Source organism: Cryptosporidium ryanae, assembly GCF_009792415.1.
Source record: "Cryptosporidium ryanae isolate 45019 chromosome Unknown contig_11, whole genome shotgun sequence".
Classification (NCBI taxonomy): domain Eukaryota; phylum Apicomplexa; class Conoidasida; order Eucoccidiorida; family Cryptosporidiidae; genus Cryptosporidium; species Cryptosporidium ryanae.
Genome location: NW_027125521.1, coordinates 123,424 through 138,719, shown reverse-complemented (window position 1 = coordinate 138,719; position 15,296 = coordinate 123,424). Strand labels below are relative to the sequence as shown.

Genomic DNA, 15,296 nt, shown 5'->3' with positions numbered 1-15,296 from the left:
TTAATTTAACAAATCATTATTTGAAAGTTACTTACAAAACACACAAATCAGGACGTGATACCGCCAATACACCTTGAAGGCTGCTTTAAAATATAAATGTGTAGATATTAAATTACCCATAGAAAGAAAATAAAAGGAATACTCAAAATTTAACATCAAATAGCAATAAATACTATTTAATTCACTCATTGAACTTGGAAGAAAGAAAGTGAAGTAAATGAGGGTGTATTAGAAAACCTATAATATTGTATTGAATGAAGAATATAAACACATAAGTCATAATGCTGAAACAAGGATCTAAGAGTGTTTTGCTTTTTTATTGTTGTTTATAATATTTTTTAACTTATTAATTTGTCTTTTCATTTTTCCTGAATTGCATGTCTGTTTAAAGTCGTTTAGGAATTCATTCGACTCGAGAATCTTTCTTTGAATAATATCGTATTTTGTATTGTATCTTTCTCCTGTTGCAATTACAGTTTTCGATAGTAAAATTAAAGAATTAAGTAATTCTAAACTTTGGATATCTGTGTTGAATTTAAGTCTACCAAATTCTTTTGTGTTATCTTTGTTGTCGTTTTTCGTGCAAAAATCTATCATTTTTATTATAACATTACCAATATTATCTATGTGTTTAGTATGCTCATTATTGGAATCTATTTTTGAGTTGTAGCAAATCATCAATGTTTGATTTATAAAATTCGTATATTCTCTAAGCTGGTAAGAACTCTTTGAATATTTAATAGTGTCCTCAAATTCAAGAATAATGTTATTCATTAAAAACAAATGTGAACTATTAGTTTCAATATTCTTAATTCTATGTATTAACTTTGTTAAATAAGACAGTGTAATTATACCCATCCTTTTTTCGCCTACCCATTTTTTTATCAATTCATTAGATAATATTCTTCCTATCAAATTGTTTTTATCTTTAATTCCAAAAGATACAATAATAATTGTTAAATTTATAGATAATGTCTCCATTTGTTTGGAATACTTTTCCATTCTTAATTTTAATTGTTTGATGTTCAATTTTCTGCTCCAACGACTTATTTTTTGAGGTTCAACAATTGGTTTGCTTATTATATGTATCAAAAGCTTGTATATGTCTGATAAATCGTTATATTCTTCAGAATCTAAATTAGAGTCCCTAAGTACATCGATATGCATAATTTTATTTATAGTGACCGATAATTTATTAACGTAGTCAGAAAAAACAGTTGTTGGGAATTTAATTGAATAATACAGTGAATGTTTACAACCAATTCTGTATGCCTCCAATAAAAGCACTAATGAACGTATAAGTGGGATTTTAATGTTTCCTTTTTGTTCACTTCCTGAATTTATTATATCGGATATTAATGATAATGTATCTAGCATTCTAAGCTTGTTCTGCATTTCGCTGTTTATTTTCTGCAATTGTTGTTTCTCAAGTTCTTTCTGTGCCTGTTGTTTTTGGTATTTCGGTGGCATTTGGGACTCTTCTTCCAATAAATGTGTGAGTAAAGAGTTATCTGAATAGTAAAGTATCTCGTCCTTTTCTACACTGTTTCTATCGTCACTTTGGCTGTCTTTATCACAGTTTTCGTCAACACCATTATTACCACTCTCGGTAATATCTTGAGAAGAGCTAAACGAGTCAATTTTAAAATCTTCATCCGAATTATCATCCTCTTCTTCATTAAAATGTGTGTTTACATTCCAAAGATCTGGAAGTTGTGATATTTTACGTGTGAGTTGTACAAATTGATTCATATCAATGTTTTTACTTGGATTCAAGTTTCTTATTAATAACTGGAATAAAAGATTAAGTCCCGAAACACAACTTGGCATGTTTTCATCATCAATATTGTTGTCATTATTAATATCATCCAATTCTAAGATTGAATTTATGATCAAATTTAGTCTACACTCCTCACCAGAAGATTTTATAATATTAATTATAATATTCAATACAAAATCGCAATTACAATCTTCCAATATATAAAACGATACTAAACAGTTTATTATCAAGGCAAGTGACAATTCTGAGTTACTTTTTAACTTATAAGCATGAAATTCTGATAATATTTGTTTTAAATTATTATTCTTTTTCTGTGTATTCTCATTCATGTATTGCTGTCTTTTAGTTGTTTTTTTTAGTAACTTGATAATTTCATCATTGTATTCGCCGATTTTACTTTTAATTAACGAGTTATTGTTTACAATATTATCTTCGAAATTATTATCTAAATTAAAAACTATATCATTTGTAATTTTTCCAATTATTTTTTCCAATCTTGGATATATCAATTGACGGTAATCCTCAACCCATTCTTTTTCATAAGAACCAAATTTAACTATTGAATCTACTATTTTCGTTATGTTTTTAAAATTAATTAACATTATTGAATTATTTCTGCTATTTAATGATATAACAAGATATTCCAACAATATATTTTGTAACCAATGTATTTTTCTCCAACAATTATTTATTTTTTTAGAGCTTATTTCGTCTTCGCTTTCATTATCAGAGTTATATTTATCACATTTATTTTCATTACAGTTATTAATGTTAACATCTTCCTCTTTTAACATAACTTTTTCAATCTCATCAATTATTTTAAACCCTTCTGCAAGTACCAAAGAATCTAAATTTTCATTACTAGGTATTAATTCAAAAAGGATTCTTAAAACGGTTTTTATCTTAGCTCCAGTCTTTAAAATAATTGGTCTTAAGAAATCCCAAAACAATTTAACTCTTTCTTCATTTGAAATACTCAATGGTTTATTTAAGTTGCTAATTACACCATTAAGTCTTAATATTAACTGATTCTCTTGGTTGCTGTTTAAATCCCTTTCCCAAAAAAATTTAGTTATTGTTTCACTTAATAAAAAAGGTACAAGTGACTTAGGCTTAGAATTACCTGTTTTATTCTTGTCATTATCCTCAAAATGAACGTAATCATCAAATCCAAAAATAATACTCGAATAATCTTTTATTTCACTATTTTCCTTATTGAGATTAAATTCACTAAATATATTACCTGTTATAATTCCAACAAATGTTTGTATAAATAGAATTGAGAAAGAGGATAGCGGATTTCTGTCAATTAAAGATGTTCTCGTTACGAAATAAAAACATTTTGAATCCATTGAAATTGCTTCTTTAATTAATTTTATAAATGTTTTTTCTTTTATATTTGTTTTAGAACCGGAATATAATGTACATTTTAATTGAGTTAGCAATTGTAATATCATCCTCCCACCAATATAACACTTTTGGTGTGAATATTTATCTGAAAAATATTTTTCCTGTATAGTATTTAATATGTCTATAAATAATACATAACTTAATTTTTCATTTAAACAAGGAGAGTTCAATAAATAATCTACTAAAGTGTTGAATAAATTAGGAATTCTCGGACTAAACATATTAAAATACTGAATATTTGCAAGTAATATTTCCCATCTTTGTTTTAAAAAAACGTATCCTGGAGACAGAAAAACTTTATTCCAACAGTCCCATTTATTATTGTTTATTTTTACAGTAAGTGAATTATTTATGGATTTATAATTAGAATTATATTCGCCACTTATGGATATATCTGCGTTGTTTTCCAAAAAAAGTCTTAGTTTTAAAAACAAATTCAATAGTGGTATTTGACTTGCTAACTGGTTTCTTTTTTGCTCATTTGTATTAGTTTCCAATACTCTTGAATCAAACAATTTGCTTAAATTTGAAGAAATGCACTTTACTGGCAATCCTGGATCGTATTCGCAACAGTCCACAACTAATAAGTATATTATTTCGCAAATAATATCTTGTAAATACAATTTCACATTATAAACTGTCCATAGATTTTCTATTGTTTGTTCTATATATGGTCTTGAGGAATTTGACTTAAAAAATCCACTCTTTATGACCGAAAGATATCCAAGAAGAAGGCCTATTATTCTATCTCTAGTGTCACCTACTGAACCTGGTCTTCTCTTTATATCTCTTTTTATGCCTTCAAAATAATGCTTCTCCAGTCCTTCTAATACACTTGATATAGGAATTGAATACCTATTTAATATTATAGACAAGCAACTACTGTAACCACGTCTTACACACTCCCTCTGCGACTCTAATCCTTTTATCAGACGGCTAAGTGTATATTCCAAGTCATCTCTTCCATTAATGAGTTCAGGTAAACTTATTATTAATTTTGGCTTATCTTTTTCCTTAGTACTTTTACTTGGAGTTTTAACAGAAGAATCTAAACAGTTGACAATTCCTTCTATAGATAAGACGGATATTTTTTCGTCATAACTACCCAAGTCCCAAAAATATTGTAAAAAATTTGGGTTATCCATTTTTATTTTTATGTCATAAATGTCAAGACAAAACTAACCTAAGCAAAGAGCGCCAACACCGTTTCTCACCTTTATTATTGTCTGCCTTGTTATTTAGTTTAGTTGTAAAATTTCTAGGTGAAACATTAACTTTAAGGCATATTATTCAGTTTTTTCTTTTTATATTTTCAAAATCTAGATATGCAATCACAAAAGGTTCCAGTTGTTCTATTATTTCTTCTGATATATCTCTTTTTAAATTTTTAAAATGCAAGTCATTAATGTTGAATCTAAATATTGCCTCCTGAACATCCTCATTATTCACTTTGGAATAAGAGAATAAATAATTCAATTCATCTTTAGTAAACATTATCTCTTGTTTGTCCCCAGTTAAAAATGTTCTTGCGAGCCCCATTTTGTGGAGCTGTAATCTGAACTTGAAATCCTCAATTGTCCCTGAAGTAATTAATCTATAAAGCAAATTTGTTTCATTTATTGGATTAATCTATTTAAAGAATATGTGATGTATAAAAAAACATACCTGTAAACAACTACATCTGTTTTTTGACCAATTCTATATGCCCTTCCTATTGCTTGCTCATCTTGTGTTGGATTCCAATGAGGTTCAACTATTATTATTCTGTTAGCTTCAGTTAAGTTGAGTCCAGTAGAGCCTACGTTTTTTGATAATAACATAACTTTTGTTTTCTAAATGTAAATAATTAGCATTTGAAAATTCGAACACAAATGTACAATAGGTAAATTTATTATAAATACTAGCTTACCTTTTTTGTATTGAAGTTTTGAATAGATTTATCCCTCTGCTCTAAATTTTGTTTACCCTCAAGTCTTTCCCAACCAATATTGTTAGGAATTAATATAGTTAATTCAATTAAGTCCATCATTAGCAAACTTTCTGTAAATACAAGTAATTTGTTATCTGTACAAACAATTTTAGGAATCAATAAGAATAGTATTTGAAGTTTAACGCTTTGTTTTCTTATTAATTCTACACTTATTTGCGGAATACTTAAAACTGATGAACAAATATACTCATTTTTTTTTTCATAATTTATTATATTATTGTTGCTCTTTTCATTAACGCATTCAAAGTTGGTATCTAGAAAATTAATAAAATCTTGTTCTTTAATTTCTGGTTTGTTCTTGTTATCCCTCTCTAATAAATACCTCCATGTTTGCAGTTCACTTTTTAAAACAAGTAATGGATGCTTACAAATTTTTAATAGTAAATTTATTGCGTGTAGAACCGCTCCGTTATTTTTCTTTAATATTAAATCATTTTTTAATATGTTATTTACCAACTGACTATTTAAAACGTCTTCGTAGGCATTTAATTGTTCTAAAGACATATTGTGCCACAAAACAATATCAAATTTACTTATTTTTGAAATATTTTTACCTGCATTTTTATTATTATCAGAAATACCTAAACAAACATCTGTCACTATTTTTTTTGTTCTTCTCAATATATATGGCTTTATAACGTTTTTCAAGTGATTTATCGCCATTTCACACGACCTTCTCTCACTTACCATTATACCCTTATTGTTTATCTTTTCGATAAGTACACCATAGTTTTTTTTAAATGACTTAACATCTCTTCCAAGTAGATTAGGTTTCACGCATTGAATAAGTGACCAAAGTTCAGTCAAACGATTCTGAAAAGGGGTTCCTGTACATAATATATTAGAATAACTTTTTAAACCCTGAACATCTTTGAATAATTTAGTTTTATTATTCTTTAACTTATGCGCTTCATCAATGACTATGATATCCCACGGTATCCTGAATTTAGTATCTTTTCTTTTCATTAAATCATCTATATATTCGCCTCTTGAAACTCTAATCCCTTCTTCATTTCTGATGTAATTGCATTTAATTTTTTGTATATTAATCGAATTAAGTATTTCGATATCATTTCTAAGTGTTTCAAAGGTAGTTATCAATATTCCACCAACTCTGCTTTTATATAATTCATCAAGTGAGTTTTTTCTTGTAATATTTGGGCCATGGTATACATACTTTGGTATTTTTGGGCACCATGTATCCAATTCAGATTCCCATTGAGTAATCAAACTTGAAGGTAGAATGACAAAAATAAAATTCACTATCTCGGATCTAAATAGTCCACCTAAAAACACACAAACTTGAACTGTTTTTCCCAATCCCATCTCGTCTGCCAAAATGCCACCTTCACTGTTTCTAAATCTATCCCACATCCATCTAATTCCATCATATTGATATTGATGATCCTTCAATCTACAGAATACTTTTGGTGATATATACATCTTCCTTCTTATTCTTCCAGAACTACTAGGTAAATAATATTCCATTTTTTCAGTGTTCCAGTGCCAACCATAATATGGTTTTTGTGGTGGCTCTACCTCATCCTCGTTTTTTTCATTACAATTTCTATTATCAAAACTTAAAATAGGAACAACTGAAAAAAAAGTGTCATCATTCAAGGAATAAACGACATGAGAATCAGAATCATCAGGCGCAGTTATTCCTAATTCTGGTTTTTTTTCGACATTTGTCTGGAAATTATCTGTTATTAGTTTTGTTCTCCTCAATTCCTCTTTAAAAGAGTTCACAATTCCTTTGTTGCCTAATTCACTCTTCTTAATTGGCCTATCTGAAATTGTTATGCTTTCTACTTTTTCTATTATATCATCAATTTTTAATTCGTTTTCTTTAATTTTTTTTTGTTCACCCAATCTTTTACTCTCATCATCTTTACCTTCCATTTTAAACTAATATGATAATTCTTGATATTGTCATTATTAGTATTTATTGTAATTATTTAATTTTTTTCTTTTATTATAAATCAATATTTACCGGCAAAGCTATTTTTAAAATCAATAAAAAAAACTGTAATCCACATGCAAGTGTGGTACCGGTATAGGTTTTTAGAAAAAAAGTGCAATAGATTCTTTTGGGAAAAATAAAAAATCTTAAATATAAAAAGAATCAAACAAAAGCATTTCAGGAGACGACTTCAGTAAGGTGCTGGCGATATATGAATACAAAATGAAAAAATACAACCATAAGAAATGGATGTATATTCAAAGTTTGTTCGTAATTTGGATTTGTATTAGCTGTAAACAGAAGTTCGCTCAATTTAGAAGTATTATTGACGGTTTTACCTCAATAACGTTTTAAAAGCTAATTATTTCAATTGTTTTCACAGGCGAAAATAAGAAAAAAGCTTTAAAATATAGGTGTTTCAAAAAATATGCATTACAGTTATTAGTGCTGTAGGTGTTATTCATCTACTTAAGAACTACCTTCACATTAATTAAAATATTAATACTAATTCTATGTATAATATTCGAATATTGGGCAAAAAACAAATAATAAAATTACTTATCAGGTTTATTCCTTTCCCATATAATTTCCCCTTCTTCTCCAATAGCAAGGTCGACTACATAATAAGGTATACAGAATACTGCAATATTATACAAATACCCTTTTGAGAATGGAGAATTTTGAGTATCAGGAAATGGTTTTAAATAAGATATCTTACTCCAGGCTAAATTTTCCCATGTAGTTAAATTATTGCATGCCAGAAAAAAATGATATACTACCAAAAGTAAAGATAAAAAGCCAATAAATAATGCGTTACCAGAAATTGCAATAAGAAAAATAGTTTCAAAAAATGATGGATGATTGTATGTGAGTTCTACTTTAAAAAAGCAGAGATAAATACAATAAAGCACCCAAATACATTCAGGGGCTTGAACAAGAGAGAGCCACCAAAACTTACACCTATTGTATTCCCCAATGCATATTCCGAGCCAAGGGCAGTGGTGATCATGGGTCCTGATACATCTTTCACAAGAAGAGCAGTGTTTAGTTCGAAGCGGTTGATACATTCTGCAATAGTCACAAAATCTTAGCCTAACACCATTTTGATACATTTTTCCTTGTTTAAATACGAAAAAACCGTCATCAGTTTGAAAGCAATTATTTGTTATATCAACTCCATTAACACTTTTTCTAGGCAAAAAGTCCATTCCATCTGAAGAACAGGGAGATAGAGGGAACGTAAGACTGCTTTCCACATTAGTTACAGGATGGAATGGTTTATTAACCTCATCCTTTTTCTGGCTTATTTTTCGTTCATTTTTTTCATAAAAAGAGCTTGTATCGTCTATATTGACTTTGTTACTATCAATTCCAGAAATATTAATGATAAAATTTTGGTCATCTGCGTCCTTATCCCCAAAAACAATACTATTTTTGTTTAGTTTATCTTCGTCAAAATAGTCTATTGTTTTTGTCCCTCTGAAAAATATGTTATTGCTACCTTTAATTTGAGAAACACCTATTGAGTTTAAAATATGGCCAGGAGCACTTTCCATTGCTAAACTTAAACTAGCCGTACTCTTATCGATTCTAATTGACGAATTAATAAGCTTATTTGTATTCAATAGTGGAAAAGAGATTACACTGTTTCCTGAAACTGAATTTAAATTTTGTTTAAAATCACCATCTCTGTTAGAAAATTTTGGCAAATCAAGACCAAGAACTCCTTGTGTATTTTCATCATATTCTATTGTCTTTGATATTGATTGTTTTATGGATTTGTCACACCTTAAAGTCCCAAAATTAGAACAGCAATTGCTTTCATAAACGGAATTACCTGATAAATTAACATTTTTAACTTCATCTACCTCTTCTTCTGAATTGTTTGAAGAATCAGATATAAGAGAAGTATTTCCATTGCTACCTGAAATAATTTCTTCGTTTACATTTCTTAAACCTTTTAATTCTATACTATACTTTATCATAAGTGGATCACGAATCCGATCTACTGGTTTTAATTTAGATGAAGGACAAGACCGTAAGAAACCCGGATCTCCAAAAGATATCAACACATACAGTGTGTTACTAATCAAACCCAATATTATTGAAATCAGCATTAAAAAAGGGCCATTATTGAAATACCATTCACTTTCCGTATAGTTAAGTAATAACCACACTGGGTAATAAGAGAAGAATTTAAGTAAACATACTAATAAACCTGTGATGTTTAAATTACTTCTTGAGTTTACTATAAAACGAGATGGCAACAAACCCAACGGATTATCGTTATAGGACGAAATATCATTTTCCTTGTACCTCACCATATAACTGTGAAAAATCTATGTTAATCAATTATAGGTTTTTAGCAAGTTATTATAGAAAGTATTCACAGCAATAGTTTGTATTTAACGATTTTGCCTTAATAAAATCTTAGATAAAACATATATTATCTATATTTAAAGCTATTATGTAATGCTTGTATATTATTCATACAATATAAATAACACTAAAGACGAAATGTAGAAATGCTTTACCTTTATTAAATATACTAAAATACATAAATGTTTTTATTACATATATTTTTGGTTTATTATTTTGTTTCTTGATATTGTCTAGCTCCTACACTCGCCTTTTTCCCTTCCCACGTTAAGCCTCCGTGACACACAAAAAAACTACCACAAATTTTACTCAAGTTTATTCTATCTCTTTTATACTATTCAATTTATTCCCAATCGTTATGCAAATTACATTATAGCTATTCACAATCCCCATAAAACCTTTTATTCATTATCTATCTCTTCTTTATTAATTCGTCTTACCCACTTACATGTTCCCCATTTTACAGTCTATAACACAAGCCGCCAAACATAACCGCCGATTTTGCGGCGCCATATTGTGCATATGACTTCAAGGTGCATTAAAATGTCACCTGGTATTTGTGGAGGTATAGAAAGAGAAGGGGAATTAAAAAAGCGAAAATAGCAAGAGAAAAGTGATTTTTGCAGGAATAGTGTAGTGGGAGGCAGTGACTGAAGATAGATATTACCTTTTTTTTCATTTTTTTACCTGAGATAGTAATATTTGATAATAAAAGAATCAACGTAAATGTTGAACATAAAGGAGTTGCTTGAAACAAATGACATATGTGTGATATGGAGCAATATAAATGAATTTGGAGACAGCATATACTTTGATTCTTTGATGAGCGATCTTAAAGATGATTTTTTAAGTGTTGAGGAATATAACAAAATAACAAGGTATGTTGAATCATTTGTATTTTTTCAAAGTAATTTGCGATTTTAAACATATTATAAATACAAAACTATTTCTTGATTAACTTTAAAAATTAATATTTTAAAATAAGATTCAAAATGATTCCAGATAAAATGAGATCTTTAACAAGCATAATGCTAATTAGAGTATATATGGGAAACTACTGTGGAATACCTCCAAATAAATTAAAAATAGTTCGTGAAAACGGAGAAAAACCTTATATTCTATTTGAGGAAGAGAATAAGTACAACATTCACTTTAACATTTCGCATGATAATGAGATAGTAGTAATTGCAATTTCAAAGTTTATTATTGGAGTGGATATTATGAAACTTGAGTTACCAGACAGAAAAAGAAATGAAAATCGCATTGAAAATGAAACTCATGTTTCAAGGTTTCTTTTAAATATGAAGAATGTTTTTAGTGATTCTGAATGGAATTATATAGATAAAGATATTTCAAAGTTCATGGAATACTGGACGATAAAAGAATCGTTTGTAAAGTGCGTTGGAGTTGGACTTTACATTGATCCTGCAAGACTGAAGATTGAAAAAGACTGTTGCTTAGACGAAATACACTCAAGCAGAATATACATGGATAATGTTATGCAGGTAAGTAAATGGATTTAACTATCTGTATTTTATTGTTACTAACACTATTCTTATGCTAGAATTGTGCAATATATTCAACAAACAAGGTAATTCTGAATTTTAGTGTTTCAATTTGCATTTCTACAGCGGATCTGCTTCTTAATTTTAACAATAATTCAAGACTTAATGTGGGATTTATAAATGAAAAGTATGACCATAAATTAAAAAAAACACTCAAAAATCTATATCATGCATTTCCTCCGAAGGTGAGTGGAGAACTCAATATACTAAGGTCTAACTAATCGTTGCAAATATTATTTCTATTGCCACAATACATCAAAATATTCATATTGCCTCTATTTAGATCCACTTTGAACAAGTCAAAATTGAACAACTTCTCCAAAAATACCGGGAAAATTCCAATTCCTAATTCATGTTTACGAAAAAATCTATTCTAAAACTACTCCGGTTCTTTTATTTTCTATTTCCCATAAATATATTTGTTTGTATATCGATTAATCCTATTCTAAAGCTTAAATTTGAAGTTACCAAAGTAATGATATTCCGCTTTATTTACAATTACTAAAGCAAAAATGTCCTCAAATTTGTCCAAATACTATTATTTCATATTATTACATTAAATTTAACTATGTAGATTTTCAATATACATAAATATTTGGCGCCAACAGAAATGCATTTTATATATTTCTGAAAATGCACTAAATGTTATAATTTCGAGGCAGGGGTGCAGGGTAGGTTGTTGAAAACAGAAAGATAATCTTTTTCAATATTAGTGTAACTTCATAGACTTATGGTCAAGCAATCCTATAAAATCGCTTTTTTCTTTCTGAACTACTGTATTTATCTCTAGCATAATACTATAATATTCAATTTTTCGAGTGAGCAATTACAATTGAATAAACAGTATAAAACTTGTGTACAGAAAACAAAGGCATAAATCCTCGTGAAGATGTCTCTAGATTTCAATCAAGAAATAAATGAATTAGATTCAATGTTAATATTGAGACCAAAGCACCCAACACATGTAGTTATAAAAGAGGGTGTGGAACTCAGAAGTTCTTCTTTTGGCGTCAATAATAGAGAAGGAAATATAGGCGAGCTTCTTGCAGTTACGCAAATTACAAGTGTTGTGTACATGACATTCGATTCTAATGGAAGGCTTTATTCTATTGATAAGGAGATAGCCAGGAAGTACCTAGGGGAACTAATAGATGATAGAATGAATTGGGAGTAAATGTAAAGATTGCTAATTGAAACAGTTAAGTATAAATGTTAATTTTTACAGAAATTTAACTTAGCACAATGTAATAGCTGTATTAGTGTGTACTTATTTAACCAAAAACAATTGCGTTTTATTTTAGAAAATAAATGTACTTTCTTTTTCCTACCTGCTTTCAAAATAACTTCGTTTTTAATGACTCAAAACATGACACTCCTTTTTTTAACTGAGCATAAATTAAAACAAGGGGAAATTGGGAACATTAAACAGTGGGACGAATACTGGTACATCCACCTCCCCAAAAATATTGTTTGTTGTAATCTAATATAAAACGAAGTGGTAAACAATATTGGCTCTATTTTAATAGCTGTGCCCTAGTTTGGACAATGTGCTCGAGTGGTTAAGAGGTCAGTCTCGAAAACTGATAGCGTCTCGCTGCGCAGGTTCGAATCCTGCCATTGTCGAATTTTTTCGGACGAAGCGTGGTATTCAAAATTGCGATTGGTGAAGCCCAGGTTCTCTCTCACTTAGTAATGTTTAAGGGGGATAAGGCTTTAGAAAGTAGGTTTTTGTCTGTATATCTATGCCCACTGTTTGTCCTTGAAATATGTTAAAATACAAATAATCGGAAATAAGTATGTGAAAAGACAAACATATGAGAATTAGAAACCAGGTCAGTCAGTATAAATACAAACAAGACATATTAAAAAATTTACAACTTAAGACTAGCATGTTTGGGAAAAGTAATTATGTGAAACTAATTTAAAAATAAAAATCATATTAATTAAAATATTAATTCCTGAGAGAAATCAATATCTGTTCGAGATTTTCAATATCTTTCTCAATTGGTTGTATTTTGCAGTTATAATAAGTCTCGATTTGATTAATCAAAAACATTTGATTTGGGAGTATAAAATTAATAGATATACCATTTAAGCCAAACCTTCCAGTTCTTCCAATTCTGTGTATATATGTTTCATTTTCGACTTGAATAGATTGATTGGAATTAGACAAGGCAATCCCGCCAAATGAATTAGAATTTGAAATACCGTTGCTGTCAAATCTAACTGGAATGTCAAAGTTGACGACTAATGTGACTTGAGGTACATCAATTCCCCTAGACAGTACATCTGTAGATATTAAAACCTTTGTTTCACCATTTCTAAATGAGTCCATAACCTGGTCTCTTATTTCGTGATCCATTTTTTCGCCAGAGTTAGTTTGAGTTCCGCAAATAACTGAAATGGCGTGACCTTCCTTTCTCATATTTTCTGCAATGAAAAAAGCCGTTTTTCTAGTGTTTACAAAAATGATTGATTGACCAATAGACATACATGAATAAAGATCAGATAAAAATGACAATTTATCATCTTCGTCATTGCATATTACGTAAAATTGTTTTATTGTACTTAGTGTTAATTCTTCTTTTTTAACAGTAATCTTATTTGCATTAGGCACGATTCTTTCAGCAAACCGTCTAACCTCGTCATGATATGTTGCACTAAAAAGTAATATTTGTAAATTTTGTTTGAAAAATTTTCTAATTTGTCCAACTTGAGGTGCCATCATATTTCTATGATCAATCATCTCATCAGCCTCATCTATAACCATTAGTTTCAAATACTCTGTAGGAAAAGCACGCTTTTTTAAAAAATCTTGCATTTTACCAGGTGTACAAATAATTATTTGTGCTCCCATAGTTCTGTCATACTTATCTCCCTGAGCAACAACCAACCACGTTGTAATTCCAGTAAAGCGTCCGAGATCGTTCACCACATCCATATTCTGTCTAGCAAGTTCTCTTGTTGGGCACAAACACATACATTGTGGATGTATAATTTTAGTGTCAACTTTTCCCAACATTGCTAAGGCAAATGTAGCAGTTTTTCCGCTACCGTTATGTGCTTGAGCTATTAAATTCATCGGAGAATTAAATATAAGTGGTAACGCAGCTGCCTGAATTTTTGAGGGCCTAGTGAAGCCTTTATTGTAAATTCCCTTGAGAAGATCCTGAGACAGATTCAAATCAGACCAATCTTTTGCTGAATAGAGGTGAGCCTTTGAATCTACTGTTTCAATCGATATAGAAGATGAATTTACCTCTTTCAATCTTACGTGTTTATCTATCCCTATTCCCTTGTCATCATTTGATGATCCTCCCACCTCTTTTGCTATACCATCTTCCCTCTCTAATTCAGAAATTCGCTTTTCTGTGCTACTCAATATGTCATAATTTCCACTGTTAAACTCCTTACTTGAATTGTTCTCGTGAGAGCTTGAAGAGATGTCCCTAAAATATGCCTTCAACTCATCTACATTTGCAACCTCCCCATTTTCTTCAGAGTCAGCTTTTGACTTCTCGTTCTTCTTATTCTCCTCAGATATCATTTAATAAATTAGATTTATTTAAGTACTTTAGATATTATAACATATATATAATAACATATGTTATTAACTGCAAAACTATTCAAACTTCGGAGGAATTAATATCAAAGAAAAAATACGTCTTCAAAATATAACAAGACCGTATAACTCTATAACTCTCTCTTACTACGTCTCTTCAGTTAAATACCCTTTCTTCCCTTCTTATTATTATCAAAAAAAGGAAGCTCCAAAAGCCTGCGACCTTCTGTACAATCACTCACCTTTTAACCAGTATCTAAACGGCGCCACATCTCAGCGGGCATACTTAGACAATAAAATGTCAAAGTGTATAGGTAACCTTTATATTTAAGCTTCAATACCGTTTGGTGTTTTCACTATTGTGATTTATTTGAGTATATTGACTTTACATGATCTTTAAACTGGGAACACTCGATGTAACTTGAGTAGGTGCATTGATGTTCATTTGGAAGTGACAAAAAGCGATTATAGTCTGTAACTCGCCTATTTGTATTTACTCAAGTTAGATAGTACAATACATGAATTGGTATTGTATTTCAACTGCTCAGAGGTACATATAATAGTTAAGGGTATCTCTTGAGTTTGTATTTTACGAAGGGTTTTGTGAAATACTTATTTAAAGTACATAGGGCACGGATTTCGTGATA

General features: G+C 29.5%; 6 protein-coding genes across 6 annotated transcripts; 2 read left to right on the top strand and 4 right to left on the bottom strand.

Moving 5' to 3' along the window:
* Positions 1-297: 297 nt before the first annotated feature.
* FG386_000191 (uncharacterized protein) lies at positions 298-4,335 on the bottom strand (the record flags this gene model as incomplete). Its single annotated transcript, XM_067339502.1, has 1 exon — positions 298-4,335. The coding sequence occupies one exon, from the start codon at positions 4,333-4,335 to the stop codon at positions 298-300; it is 4,038 nt and encodes a 1,345-aa protein (XP_067198300.1).
* A 755-nt stretch (positions 4,336-5,090) lies between these two features.
* FG386_000189 (uncharacterized protein) lies at positions 5,091-7,082 on the bottom strand (the record flags this gene model as incomplete). The annotated part of the gene is made up of 1 exon (XM_067339500.1): positions 5,091-7,082. One exon carries the CDS (start codon positions 7,080-7,082, stop codon positions 5,091-5,093), a length of 1,992 nt encoding a protein of 663 aa, XP_067198298.1.
* A 615-nt stretch (positions 7,083-7,697) lies between these two features.
* Positions 7,698-9,467, bottom strand: FG386_000188 (uncharacterized protein; the record flags this gene model as incomplete). The annotated part of the gene is made up of 1 exon (XM_067339499.1): positions 7,698-9,467. The coding sequence occupies one exon, from the start codon at positions 9,465-9,467 to the stop codon at positions 7,698-7,700; it is 1,770 nt and encodes a 589-aa protein (XP_067198297.1).
* A 1,047-nt stretch (positions 9,468-10,514) lies between these two features.
* Positions 10,515-11,045, top strand: FG386_000187 (uncharacterized protein; the record flags this gene model as incomplete). Its single annotated transcript, XM_067339498.1, has 1 exon — positions 10,515-11,045. The coding sequence occupies one exon, from the start codon at positions 10,515-10,517 to the stop codon at positions 11,043-11,045; it is 531 nt and encodes a 176-aa protein (XP_067198296.1).
* A 931-nt stretch (positions 11,046-11,976) lies between these two features.
* On the top strand, positions 11,977-12,261 carry FG386_000186 (uncharacterized protein; the record flags this gene model as incomplete). Its single annotated transcript, XM_067339497.1, has 1 exon — positions 11,977-12,261. The coding sequence occupies one exon, from the start codon at positions 11,977-11,979 to the stop codon at positions 12,259-12,261; it is 285 nt and encodes a 94-aa protein (XP_067198295.1).
* Positions 12,262-13,038: 777 nt separating this feature from the next.
* FG386_000185 (Dbp5p-like eIF4A-1-family RNA SFII helicase) lies at positions 13,039-14,634 on the bottom strand (the record flags this gene model as incomplete). Its single annotated transcript, XM_067339496.1, has 1 exon — positions 13,039-14,634. One exon carries the CDS (start codon positions 14,632-14,634, stop codon positions 13,039-13,041), a length of 1,596 nt encoding a protein of 531 aa, XP_067198294.1.
* Between the last annotated feature and the right edge of the window lie 662 nt (positions 14,635-15,296).